Source organism: Eubalaena glacialis, chromosome 1, assembly GCF_028564815.1.
Source record: "Eubalaena glacialis isolate mEubGla1 chromosome 1, mEubGla1.1.hap2.+ XY, whole genome shotgun sequence".
NCBI lineage: Eukaryota > Metazoa > Chordata > Mammalia > Artiodactyla > Balaenidae > Eubalaena > Eubalaena glacialis.
This window is the reverse complement of record NC_083716.1, coordinates 85,126,856-85,139,872: the sequence shown is the minus strand read 5'-3', so window position 1 is coordinate 85,139,872 and position 13,017 is coordinate 85,126,856. Positions and strand designations below refer to the sequence as shown.

At 41.9% G+C, this 13,017-nt stretch overlaps 1 protein-coding gene across 1 annotated transcript in view; it reads left to right on the top strand.

Annotated features, from left to right (window-relative positions):
- MTR (5-methyltetrahydrofolate-homocysteine methyltransferase) overlaps positions 1–13,017 on the top strand; it is a 603,339-nt gene that overhangs the window by 46,025 nt on the left and 544,297 nt on the right. The window contains exons 16-18 of the mRNA XM_061198341.1: positions 6,508–6,687; positions 9,241–9,357; positions 9,671–9,811. Of these exons, the coding sequence (XP_061054324.1) occupies positions 6,508–6,687; positions 9,241–9,357; positions 9,671–9,811 (438 nt within the window). The remainder of the gene's footprint in view (positions 1–6,507; positions 6,688–9,240; positions 9,358–9,670; positions 9,812–13,017) is intronic.

The window sequence follows — 13,017 nt, the reverse complement described above, 5'->3', positions numbered from 1 at the left end:
TAAAAGTAATTTTTCTATATAGTTATAGACCTACATATGCTCGTTGAAGGATTGTAGTATTGAAAATTATAAAGAACAAAGTAAAAAACTCATATACTTGAATAGTTCAGAAATCAGCAATACAGATATTTTGATGCAAAGGCATTTTTTCTATTAACTGAGTTCGTAACACCTTTGAGTGTAACAATCAGGTAAGAACCAAGATTTGCTTTGCTTGGATGACACCACTGGTTATAAGGAGAAAACAGCTCTCTTAAATGGAAGACCACTGTTGCAACTAAACAAAGCAGAGGAACATACAACGTGCTTATGTTCCAGTACATGGCGACTGTCTTTGCTTTATGTTTGTGATCCATAGTGCAATGAAAACTGCAAGGTCAAGGCCAGATATGACAGGGAGGACTGGCCCTGAGACTTCTGGATTAGAAGGCAAATAAGGAAGTACTTCTGTGTTTTTTGTTGATGTTAGTAGTTTTGATCGGCTGTTACTTTTAACTCTAAATAACAACAACAACAAAATACATATATAATATCTGTAATAATATATAAAATATGAAGAACACTTTCATTATTGAAATTTCTATGGGAAAAATTATTACTACTCACCTCTAGATTTAATTATCCTTTTCTAATTGAAGTGATTATTTTTATGACAATTTTTGATAATGTAAGTTTTCTTAGAAATACAGTTATCACATAGTAGAATAGACTATATTATTCTTGTTTGCACTTGTGTAAACTATGTAAAAGAATAATCCATATCATCCTATAAAAGATCCATTATATTCAGCACATTTTCCTATATTAAAATGATTTGAACATAATTTTCTAATTTATGGAGAAATAAAACTCCATTAGGATATTCATTAAAATGTAATAAATCCTAACCTAGAAAATAATGAGGAATTGGTATCTGGGAGACATTCAGGAACATGATATATCTTTCTGGTTACTATTCAATCAAGTGTTATAGTTTTTCTTAAATAGGAAACCTCAAGAACATTCCTAGGTATTTGTGTTGTTTTGTTGTTGTGATTTTGGCTTATTTTTCCTTTCTTAAATATTTTTCCTTTGGTAGTAATATTTTGGATTTTTATTTCATAACAACTTCTTTTTAAAACTTAGATAAATTGACACTGTTTTCGAGTTGAATATCATATTTTCCAGTAGGTTATGCACCATAGTATGATAAACACATAGTTGTAGGTTTCTGCTCTGACGCTCTCCCAGCTTTGTTAAAATCCGACATATATTTCTGCATTTCAGGGGCCTCCTTTTTAGTGGCTATAGAGAGGTCACCCCTCTCTGGTTAAGATGCCATGATTGAGTATTTATCTCCTTGGACCTTTCCTTATAAGGTAGTTATATTTTAAATTCTCTGTTTGTAAGAAGGAGACTTGTCCAGATTGCTTTCAGAGGTAGGAGTTTGTGGTAGGGATATGAGGAACATAGGCCTCTGAGCCACGCCTGGTCTCAAGACCTCCATGCCTGAGGTGTTCAGTTGTCCTACAGGAATAACAGCACAGCATACAGTAGGCATACCTCCTACGCTGAGGGTCCCAGCTCCCCGGCATGTGCCTGGCACCCCTCGCTGTGAGAGAGAAGATTTGAGTGGGTTCATTTGCCCCTGCTGGGATGTAACGTTGCTTCATCCAGGCCTTAGTATTTGGCTTTGCAGAATAGGATTTTCCAGCAAACAGCCTCTCTCTGCAGGTTCTAGAGAAAAGCCACGAGCACCCGTTGGCTCATGATAATGACCTTGCAGATGAGTCTGGTTTCTGGTCTCCTCACCTGCTGTATCCCCTGTGGTTCCTCTAAACCAGTAGTTCTCAAGTGTGGGGGGGTGATTTTGCTACCCCAGGGGACATTTGGCGACGTGTAGACAGATTTTTTACTGTCATGACTGGGTTGTTGGGAGGGGATGTGCTCCGTCATCTAGTGGGAGCGGGCAGCGACACTGCTGAAAGCCATCCAATGCGTAGGGCGGTCCCCGCAGCAAAGAATGCTCTGGTCCAGATTGTCAACAGTATCAAGGTTGAGTAACCCAATTCTTAACCCAGGGCAGCTTCTTTTCTGCTACCTGTTTTTCTCTCTGATGTTGTCTGGCTGATGGGGAAAGGACAAATATGGTTTTTGTATTTTAATCCTCTGTGCCAAGCCTTGGGCTCTGGACACTGAGGATAAATAAGGGTTAGCAGAAGGCCCAGCTCCTTGCAATATTCAGTGCCGTTTAGAGGTTTCAGTGAAAGTGGAAGAAAGACCTGATGAAGCAGGGAAAATCTAGCATGGTGGGATTCCAGAAGGATCTGAAGGGCAGGGAAAGAGTTCATATTTAAAGCTCGATTGTTAAAAGGAAGGCAAAACTAGATAGGTTATGGCTCTTACCTAAATATTTTTGGGTATTGGTTTTAAATACATCTCTGGATAGTAAGTTAGTCTTTTTCTTTGCTCTTCCTATGAGGTGTCTCTTTCTACTGTATCCCCTTCGTAGCTCTCCCTTTGAATGTACTAAAGCCGACCCATCCTCCACTCTATCCAAGGATCGATAAACATATTAAGAATTTCCTTCTCTTTCTTCCCTTTCACCCCGCACAGAATTTGCATCCTCTCCTAGAAGGTGACATTTAAAACAACTTGACTTCTTTAAAGAGTTCAGAAGTTTTCAGTGTGGTGGTACCTGCAGTTTCTAGATTGCAACTGACACCCCTTTTTCCTCACCAGATCGCCTCTCCGTGTCGATTCCATGTCTGAAATCCTATCCCTTTCCTCTATAATCCTGAGTTCCTGGCATCCACATTCTGTCTTAAGTGTGAGTTCTGCCAGGGGCACAGCCTCCGTTCTTTCAGGAGAAGAGTGAGCCAGGAGGCGTTCCAAGGTGACCTTGCGTCTCCTACGACCCCAGCTCAGTGCTGTGCCCTGTCCTTCATCCCACGCCTCCACTTCTGCCCGCAGGCCTGCTGCTTCTGCCGGCCTCTGGGTGTCCTAACCTTCAGCTGCTTACGCCCACACATTTACCCCAGTAGGGAAATCACTCCAAGGATTTCTGAGCCAATCCCTTGCCCTGAGTGATTTTAAGCCAACGGGTGCCTTGTCCTGTATTTTCCCTTGGAAACTTCCCTTCTTCAGCTTTTTTCTTTCTGACTTGTCAGTGCCTTTCTGATGGTGGCACACACGTCCCTTTCCATCACTTCCGTTTTGAACTCTGCTGTGTTCCGTGGCCCACCTTAATCTGGTTCAGTCAAGTTTGAAACCTTTAACTTGCCTCTGAAGTTGGTCCCGTTCCTTCTCTGCTCCTTGTCAGGGTGCATTTTCACAGAACCTAGGTGTCTTTGATCCTTTTTCTTTCTTTCTCATAGTATCAGCCTCGATAACTAAATCAAAAATCGTTTTACTCTTATCTCATTTCTCCCTAAGTGTCTGATAATCTAGCAAAGCCTGAGCAGTGGATTTCTTAACTGAAGCCTCCTACCTACTGATGGCTGCCTAGCTTTACTACAGCTTAAGAATAAACCTGATAAATCATAAAGTCATAAAAGATATTTATTCCTCCTTCTTGGCCCTTAGATTTGCAGTATTGTCCCTGAGGTTTCTTCTAGCTCAGCCTGAGAAGGTGCATCTCACTCTTCAGTGGTTCTCACCTGGGCTGTATGTTAGTATCGCTAAGGGGCTCTTTAAAAATACTGTTGCTTAGGTCATCTCAGGATTCTGATTGAACTGGTCTCGAGTGAGGTTCAGGTATTAGGATTAGAAAACGCAAATCCCTCCGGGTTATTAAAATATGCCACCAGAGTTGAGAGCTTCTGGATCTTTGAAATCCTCAAGCCTTGAAGCTTATTAGTATGTTTATCTCACAACCCTGGCTGAGGAACAGGACAGAGAACCTTGGAGAATCTAACATGATACGCTCCTGGCAAAGGCCTGTCCATCGAAACTCTGTGCATTCTGAGATTTGCTTGTTTATTCAGCAGACAGTAGGTGCTTGTCTGTTAATGTGGCAGGTAGTGTACTAGGTGCTGGGAGAACAATTTGACAGGGGCCTCATCCTTGCAGAGCTGATAGGTGATGATTCAGTTCTGACCTAGAAATGAATTCCTGTCCTGTGAGATGTCATTCATGGCTCAGAGAAAGAAATGACCAGGACCTACCAACCAAACTAGGTGATGAAGAAATACTAACAGCACTGGTAACCCCAAACCCCTGTGCCTTTTCTCTTAGTGAGCTTAGCTGGGCCATGAACCTAGAGCCTAGAACTCTGTTTGGCTCTCTGTGAAGGGGGAAATAAAGTCCAGGACTAAAGGTGACCCTGGGTGACCTGCTCTTGGCCACTTTCTTCTGGGCCCACATCTCGATCTTAACCTTAACTTTATCACTAACTGAAGGAAGAAGTAAGAAGTTTGTTGAAGACATTCAGTTAAGGAAGATGAGAGCCTGCCACCTTCCCTGAAGCCTGGAGCAGTGGGGCTGCACAGCCCACTCCTTGTGGTCCTTTCCCTGGGCCCCTTGGTCTGCTAAGTCGTGGGAGCACATCCCCAGCAGGAGGTAAACTCTAACCCCAGCAGCTGCAGGAAGCAGGGATAGATTAGACATCACGGAGAACAGTTGAAAAAGAACACCAAAGTAGGCGAGCAATCAGAAGCCTAGATCTGAGGGAGTTCTTTTTATAATTCCCCCGCCACGCCTTTCTCTGGAGGCTGGGGCCTCACTAAATGTCCTTGAACTACAGCAGAGTGTCCGCACCCCTCATCCCTGCGGTCGCCTGAGAGCTCCCTCTAGAGGTCAGGATGTGTGTGATCAGCAGCTTATTTATCATACTTCATGTTCACATCTGGTCAAGGGTATCCTCCCTCCAGGTAGTCAGCCTGGAAGACTCAACACTTAATTCAGTGGTGTTGGACACTTTTCAAGAACATTTTGCACATTTATTCAGAACTGTATGTGACTTACTTTTTTGGAACCACTGTAGTGATTGCAAGTATTCATTTTTTCTTCAGAGCAGATTTGTTTTTTTTCTACAAACAGAAATCATTCAGCATGAAATTCGTTGAATAAGCCTCGCGTTGGGGTTGTAAATTTGACCTGAAGACCGTTTCCATGACCAAGTTCAGAAACGCCCTGAGTCGGGGCTTCCCTGGGGGCGCAGTGGATAAGAATCCACCTGCCGATGCAGGGGACACGGGTTCAATCCCTGGTCCGGGAAGATCCCACATGCCGCAGAGCAACTAAGCCCGTGTGCCACAACTACTGAGCCTGTGCTCTAGAGCCCACGAGCCACAACTACTGAGCCCGCATGCCACAACTACTGAAGCCCGCACACCGCAAGGAAGAGTAACCCCTACTCGCCACAGCTAGAGAAAGCCTGCGCGCAGCAACGAAGACCCAACGCAGCCAAAAATAAATAAATAAATAAATAAATAAATAATTTAAAAAAAAAGAAATGCCCTGAGTCAAAGCCTCATTCATTCATTCATTCAACAGTAATATTGAGCACATCCTCTGGCAGGCACTGCCCTAGGCTCTGGGGATACAGCAAGACTGATTCTAGCTCACAATGACAAATAAATAATAAATAACAAAACAAAAAATAATAAACAAGTTGCCAAATAAATATATTTTCTAGAAGGAGAGATACCATGAAACAGAGCGGAGGATGCAAGAGGGGCGGCAGGGGGCTGGTTTAGAGATGGTGATTAAGGAAGGCTTCTCTGAAAAGGGGACATTTGGGTGGAGACCTGAGTGATGCAAAGCACAAAGCCATGTCACAGTGTGTTCCGGGCAGTGGCAGTAATGAATAGAAAGGTTCTGAGGGAGGACAAGCTTGGTGGGTTTCAGGAACATCAAGGGAGCAGTGTGGGGAGAGTGGAGTAGATGAGGGGGCAATGATAGGAAACAGAATTGGAGGCATGGGACCTGATTCTGAGGATGATGGGAAGCAACAGGAGGACTGGGATTTGCTGGAGTCCGTGCTTGGCTTTCTAGGGTCACTGTTTTGAAAAGTAATATTTATATTTATGACTTAAGGCACAAGTTAGTTAGCTAATGTTATGGTGGGCGGGGTTGGAGGTGGGGAATAAATACACATCTATGAATCTGTGTAGACTGTTACTGCAGGGAGGTCCAAGAAAGCCTGGGTGATGGCTTAGGACACTGCAGGCAGGTCCAGAGAGAAAGGGCACGTATTTTTAAATTTATTCTTTAGTAGTAGTTGAATTTTTATCATATGTGTGTATTTTTAAGAAGCCTGTTTATTAATATACCATACGTGTGTGTAAGATTTGATCTTTACGGAAGTAGTGTAGCTGTTTGTGTTGACGAAAACACAAAGGGACTTTAAACCAATTCCTCCTTGGAGATAATTTGATAAACATTTAGAGGTTGCTTGGCATTTGGATTTCTATGAAATCCAAGCATTGATACTTAAGCGCTTTCAACAAATGAATTGTCTTTCTGTTTTCATAGATAACACCTCATTTTTCTATTTCAAATTACATCTTTTACTCCTTCGCCCAGGCAACAGAAACAGACACCAAAATCAGAGTGTGCACCCGGGCCTACCATCTCCTTTCAAAAAAACTGGGCTTCAATCCAAATGACATCATCTTTGACCCTAATATCCTCACCATTGGTACTGGGATGGAAGAACACAACTTGTATGCTGTTAATTTTATCAATGCAACAAAAGTCATTAAAGTAAGTATGAGTGTTTTTCTCCTTTCTACCCAAGACATTGCTTAGATTTATCACATGGCTCCAGTGAATAGTTTGAGCTAACATATATATTTATTGGCAAGGAATATTGACATTCTTATTCTTAGGTAGTAAATTGGTTTTCTGAAATTTAGGGGCCTTTATTGTTTTTCTTTTATATGTTATTTTATACTGTGAAGTAAAGCACACATACCGGGAAATACAGAAAAAAATAAGAGAGTATGATAAATAATTAATTATGAAGCGTGTAATAGCTTTCACTTTCACTCGCGTCCTGAAATGGAACATGGGTAGTGCCCCCATGGCTCTCCCTTTCTCATTACACCCTCATTCTGAATTTTATGCATGTTTCAACAGGCTGAGTTTTATGATTCTACTTTGTTGCTTTTCTTTAAAATTTTATCACTTCTGTATACACAGCCAATCTGAATTATCCATAGATTTTGTATCTGCAAATTCACCTACTCACTAAAATTTATTTGTGACCCCCAAATCAATACTGATGGTGCTTCTGCATCATTCACAGGCATATGCATGTGCAGAGTGGTGAGAGAGCTGAGTGCCTGACCCACGTGTTCCAGATGAGTCAACAGGGTTGAGCCTCTTGGTTCAGCCCTCATTCCGTAAACAAGTGCCCTTTTCATGGTCCGTTTAGTGCCATGTTTTTCACATTTTTGAGCTTTTTCATGGTGATTGATTTCTCTATTTAAATGGCCCCCACGCATTGTGCTGAAGTGTTGTCTAGTGTTCCTATGTGCAAGAAGGCTGTTATGTGACTTATGGAGAAAATATGTGTGTTAGATGAACTTTGTTTAGACACGAGTTGTGGTGCTGTTGGCTGTGAGCTCAGTGGTAGGCAATCAACAATATATACTAAACAAGATGTCTTTAAATGGAAACACATATAAAACAGGGTTATATGTTGATCAGTGATGATAATTTTGGGACCAGAGGTTCACGAACCTAACCCTGCATTTCCCATGGGAGCAGTGGTTTTTTTCCCCAATTTGCAGTGTTCGCAGTGACTTCATAGAACATAACTATCACAAATAATGAGACTTAACTGTATAAACAGTATAGTTTTGCCTATTTTTGAGCTTTAAGATTCTAATGCCTTTTTTCCTCACCCAGTCTCATTTTAACGATTCACCTGTGTTGTTGTAGCTGTACTTTGTTCATTTTAATTAATGTATAATATTCCATCATATACCTGTTTCATAATTAACTGTTCTGCTGTTGATAGGCATTTGGTTTTTTGTGGGTTTTTGTTTTTGTTTTTAATGTTTTATTTTTGGCTGCGTTGGGTCTTCGTTGCTGCCTGCGGGTTTTTCTCTAGTTGCGGAGAGCAGGGGCTACTCTTCCTTGCAGTGTGCGGGCTTCTCATTGCGGTGGCTTCTCTTGTTGTGGAGCACAGGCTCTAGGCACGCAGGCTTCAGTAGTTGCAGCACATGGGCTCAGTAGTTGTGGCTCGCGGGCTCTAGAGCGCAGGCTCAGTAGTTGTGGCACACGGGCTTAGTTGCTCCGTGGCACGTGGGATCTTCCCGGACCAGGGCTCGAACCCATGGCCCCTGCATTGACAGGTGGGTTCTTAACCACTTCCCCATCAGGGGAGTCCCTAGGCATTTGGTTTATTTCCATTTTGGGTATGTTATGAGCAAGGCTGCCATGAGCGTTCTTGTATATATCTCTTGTATATATCTCCTGCATGAGCTTCCCTATAAAATATACCCAGAAGTGGAAGGGTTGGGTCACAGTGGCAGACAGTGACCAGCTCTCTCCCAAAATGCTTGAGCAAGTTTGTACTTTAACCAACAGTAAGTAAGAGTTCCTGTTGTTCCACACGCATACTAATGCTTGATATGTCATAAGGTGTGGTGGGAACCTCAATTTCCTTTTGCCCTTTTAAAATTAGTCAAGTTTATAGTGAACCTGGGAGTTTGTTCATTTAGGCAATGGAAGCCTTCTAGTAGCTTGTGCCTTCTGTGAATGACCAACTACTCTCTGTCTCTCTCTTTGTTCTCTCTGTCTGTCTCTCTCTCTGTTATCTGTCTCTGTTTCTTTCTTTTTCTGTTATTTATCCAGCAAAGTTTTTTCTCTTTTTAGCTGCGCAGTGCGGCATGCAGGATCTTAGTTCCCTGACCAGGGATCGAACCCATGCCCCCTGCAGTGGAAGCGCAGAGTCTTAACCACTGGACTGCCAGGGAAGTCCCTCTCCAGCAAATATTTTATGGCATACTCACCATGTATTGTGGCCCTATCATGGTCCCTGTAGACGTATACAGAGATAAAGCAGAATTTTTTATTTTCCCTTAGGGAGATTAGAGTCTAGTAGGAAAAACTATGAAGCACTGCCTTTGTGATGTCCTGATATGCAAGTTGTGGTCTATGTCTAGCTAAAAGAAGCTCTGAATTACTTTGAACTCTATATGTTTGGTTTTTTTTTTACTTTCCACTGTTATAAATAAAGCTTAAGGGATGTGATTGCTGCTTTTGGTAAAGTAGGGAAATCTTTTCACATTTTAAAATTTTTTCCAGGAAACGTTACCTGGAGCCAAAGTAAGTGGAGGTCTTTCCAACTTGTCCTTTTCATTCCGAGGAATGGAGGCCATTCGAGAAGCAATGCATGGGGTTTTCCTTTACCATGCAATCAAGGTATAGTGGAACACCTGTTTACCCTTTGACACCAGCTTTTACTTAGGGCAGGGGTTTGCAGACTTTGGCCCACAAACTAACTCTGCTTTACTTTATTCACAGAGTTCTGTGAATACAGTTTTGTTAGAACAAAGTCACACACTCTCACTCGTATCCTGTCTATGGATGCTTTTATGCTACAGCAGCAGGGCTGAGTGGTTGCGACAGAAGCTGTGGCCTACAGTATTTTCTATCTGGTTCTTCACAGAAAGAGTCGCTGACTCCGATTTAGAGTACCCCTAGAAATCCTCATTTTTCTTTTTATTACCCTTAGTTTGGTATGGACATGGGGATAGTGAATGCTGGAAGCCTTCCTGTGTATGATGACATCCACAAGGAACTTCTCCAGCTCTGTGAGGACCTCATCTGGAACAGAGACCCTGAGGCCACTGAGAAGCTCTTACACTACGCCCAGGTAGGGAGAGGTGTTCCGATGGATGGCTTTTCCTATCTTTGAATCTTTCATTCACTTAGTGTTATTAGACCTTCGTTGTAGAATAGAAGCAAGGATCCAGCCATGTCTTTGAATCATTGAAGGTTTCTACAGAGAGTTCTAGAGAAGGTGTTTTCATTAGGGCAAGGAAGGAGAAGCAGGCCTTACCCATCTACTTCAGTATTCTTAATTTATATTTCTTTAAGTTTATTTTAAAATGTAAAATTAATTTTTCTCATACCAAAGTAACACATATTAACTCTAGAAAATGTACAAAACACAGGTAAGCAAAAGAAGAAAATAAAAATTATTCATAATCCTACTACCCATTTTTAACCACTGTTGAGATTTTGTTACAACCTTCTAGTCATGGTTTTGGTTTTTTTCAATACGAATATGTGCTAATAGGTGTGTCCACACACACACACACACACGTACACGCACACTCACATTTTTTATAAAAATGTTAACTATATTCTCAATGCTTTTTTGATAACCCGTTTGTTTAGCAGTATACTGGGAACATCTTTCCATTTTATTGGGTATTTTTCTACCTCATAATGTAAATTGGCTACTTTGGACATTTTGTTATAGCTTTATATTTGTATTTATACCTGTTTATATTAGGATCTAGTCCAGTTGTGGCACAGTTCGACAGTTCAGGGCTTGAGGTCTGTACACATTTGATCTATAGACGTGAGAATAATTTTAGTTAATCCAAAAATCAGTTCCTTGTTTCCATTTATTATGTGTTCGGCAGTCCTAGGTGTATTAAGTATCTATTATGGGTGCTGCTTCCTAGAACTCAGTTTAAGGAAAGATGAGATCTTTACCTCAAGAAAACTTACTTTTTAATTTATTTCAGAAAGTGATAGCAAGGGAAGACATTTTTCTCACAAAGCACGTTGGGAAAGTGGTAGAATGCTTTTGTGTGTGTTGCCACCTGTGTTAATGTTTTCCATGTTAAAATCTGAATTCATCTCTGGCAGAACTCCTAACTTTTCCTCTTCCTTCGAAGAGTACTGAAATGTTCTAGAAGAAGGATAGGACAATTTAGGATTAACTGCATCCTTGATTTATTAGCCTCACGGGAGACAAGATTTAGATTTCTGAAACCGCTCATGTTAGCCTTAGGTTCATTCAGCAAAGCTGAGTGGAGTTCAGACTCAGTGCCAGTGAGCACATGACCCTCCTCTCAGTTCCTTGGGACATTTCTGATTTCTCATGTGGACCCAGGATGGAATGTCTTGACTGTTGCAAATATAATCAAGTTCTGCATCACAGCTCATTACATAAGAAACAGTGCCTAGCTTTCCTTCACTATTTCCATGATTGTTTCTACTCAGGTAGACAAAGTGCTTAGCCCAAGACGTGAGTGTGAAACACTATTCAGTTTTTGTCTTAGCCTGCCTTCCATTTAGCGGGGGATCCTTCATGAATCACTGACTAAAACAGGGTTCTGCTGAAGGCCAGAAGGGCATCATAGCTTCTATATCAGGAAGTTATACTAGAGCGTTCTTAATTAACCCATAAAGTGATGTGCTATTTCATCTTCTCCACTGTTCAGATGAGACAGCTCTCGCTTAGGAAAGGTAGGGCTCCATAAGCCTATTCTCATATACGGTTTTGCTGGTTTTGTATTTTATATCAGTCATTCTTTTCGGTCTTTGTTCACTTTCAGTATTTGCTTACAAGTTTTTGTTTCTCTGTATCTTGCTGAGCTACTGAGAGGTTTTGCCCCTGGGGCACAGCTGAAGATTAAGGGGGAAATCTTCATCACAATTGCAAGGGTTCAGGCTTCCCTGGTGGCGCAGTGGTTAAGAATCCGCCTGCCAAGTCAGGGGACACGGGTTCGAGCCCTGGTCTGGGAAGATCCCACATGTCGCGGAGCAACTAAGCCTGTGCGCCACAACTACTGAGCCCGCGTGCCACAACTACTGGAGCCCGCGCACCTAGAGCCCGTGCTCCGCAACAAGAGAAGCCACTGCAATGAGAAGCCCATGCACCGCAACGAAGAGAGCCCCCGCCTGCCATAACTAGAGAAAGCCCACGTGCAGCAACGAAGACCCAATGCAGCCAAAAATAAATTAATTAAGAAAAAAAAAATTGCAAGTGTTCAACAATCCATCGTATAAACAAGTGCCTCCCTCTTCATGTAAGCACAAGGACTTATCACAAGCCATTGACCCCTCTGTCAAGTAGGCTGTCTACATTCAAGGTGACTTCTGTTACCAGTAAGGAATTAATAACCAAAACAGGTATGCTTTCATCACTGCCAGGAGTCGTCAGCTCTGTAGCCATTCCTCAGGATACACCGAGTGCAAAGGGAGCGTGAAAAGCAGGAATATTATGAGACAAATAAGGGTTGAGGAATTATTTTCTATATAAGAGAATGATTATTTCTTTTTGTTATGAAATGATGAACTCTGCACCCAAGTTTCATCTGATAGATTATTCAATATTATTATTAAAAAGGGTGGAAAGAGCCCTGTCTCTGATCTTCCTAAACTCTCTAATGGGCTTTATTGAAAAATAATTCCCCTGATTTGGTGCAGGCTGACCTGTGGCGAGTAAGTTCCAGGTGTCATGAGACCATGCAATTCCTGTGGAGTTTGTTTATTAGGCAGTACTCTTTGGGCATGAACGGGGAGGATCTCTGCTCTGGGTGGGATGACTCTTGAATGGCCATCCATTGTGAGAATACACAGGTCCCCAACTTACGATGGTGTGAAAGCAGTAAGCACTCAGTAGAAACCATACTTTGAATTTTTGAATTTTGGTCTTTTCCCAGGCAAGCGATATGCAGTACCATCCTCTCTCCTGATGCTGGGCAGCGGCGGCGAATCACAGCTCCCCGTCAGCCCGCCATCACGAGGGGAACAACCACTACACTTACAACCACTCTGGACCGACACAGCCGTTCTGTTTTTCATTTCCAGGACAGTATTCAATAAATTACATGAGATATTCAACACTTTATTATAAAATAAGCTTTGTGTTAGATGATTTTGCCCATCTATAGTTTAATGTGAGTGTTCTGAGCATGTTTAGGGTGGGCTAGGCTAAGCTATGATGTTCAAGGTTAGGTGTGTAATTGTGTTTTCGACTTACTATATTTTCAATTTATGATGGGTTTATTGGACGAAGTATTCTTGATACTTTTCTGGAAAAAAGGCCATCTATTCCTT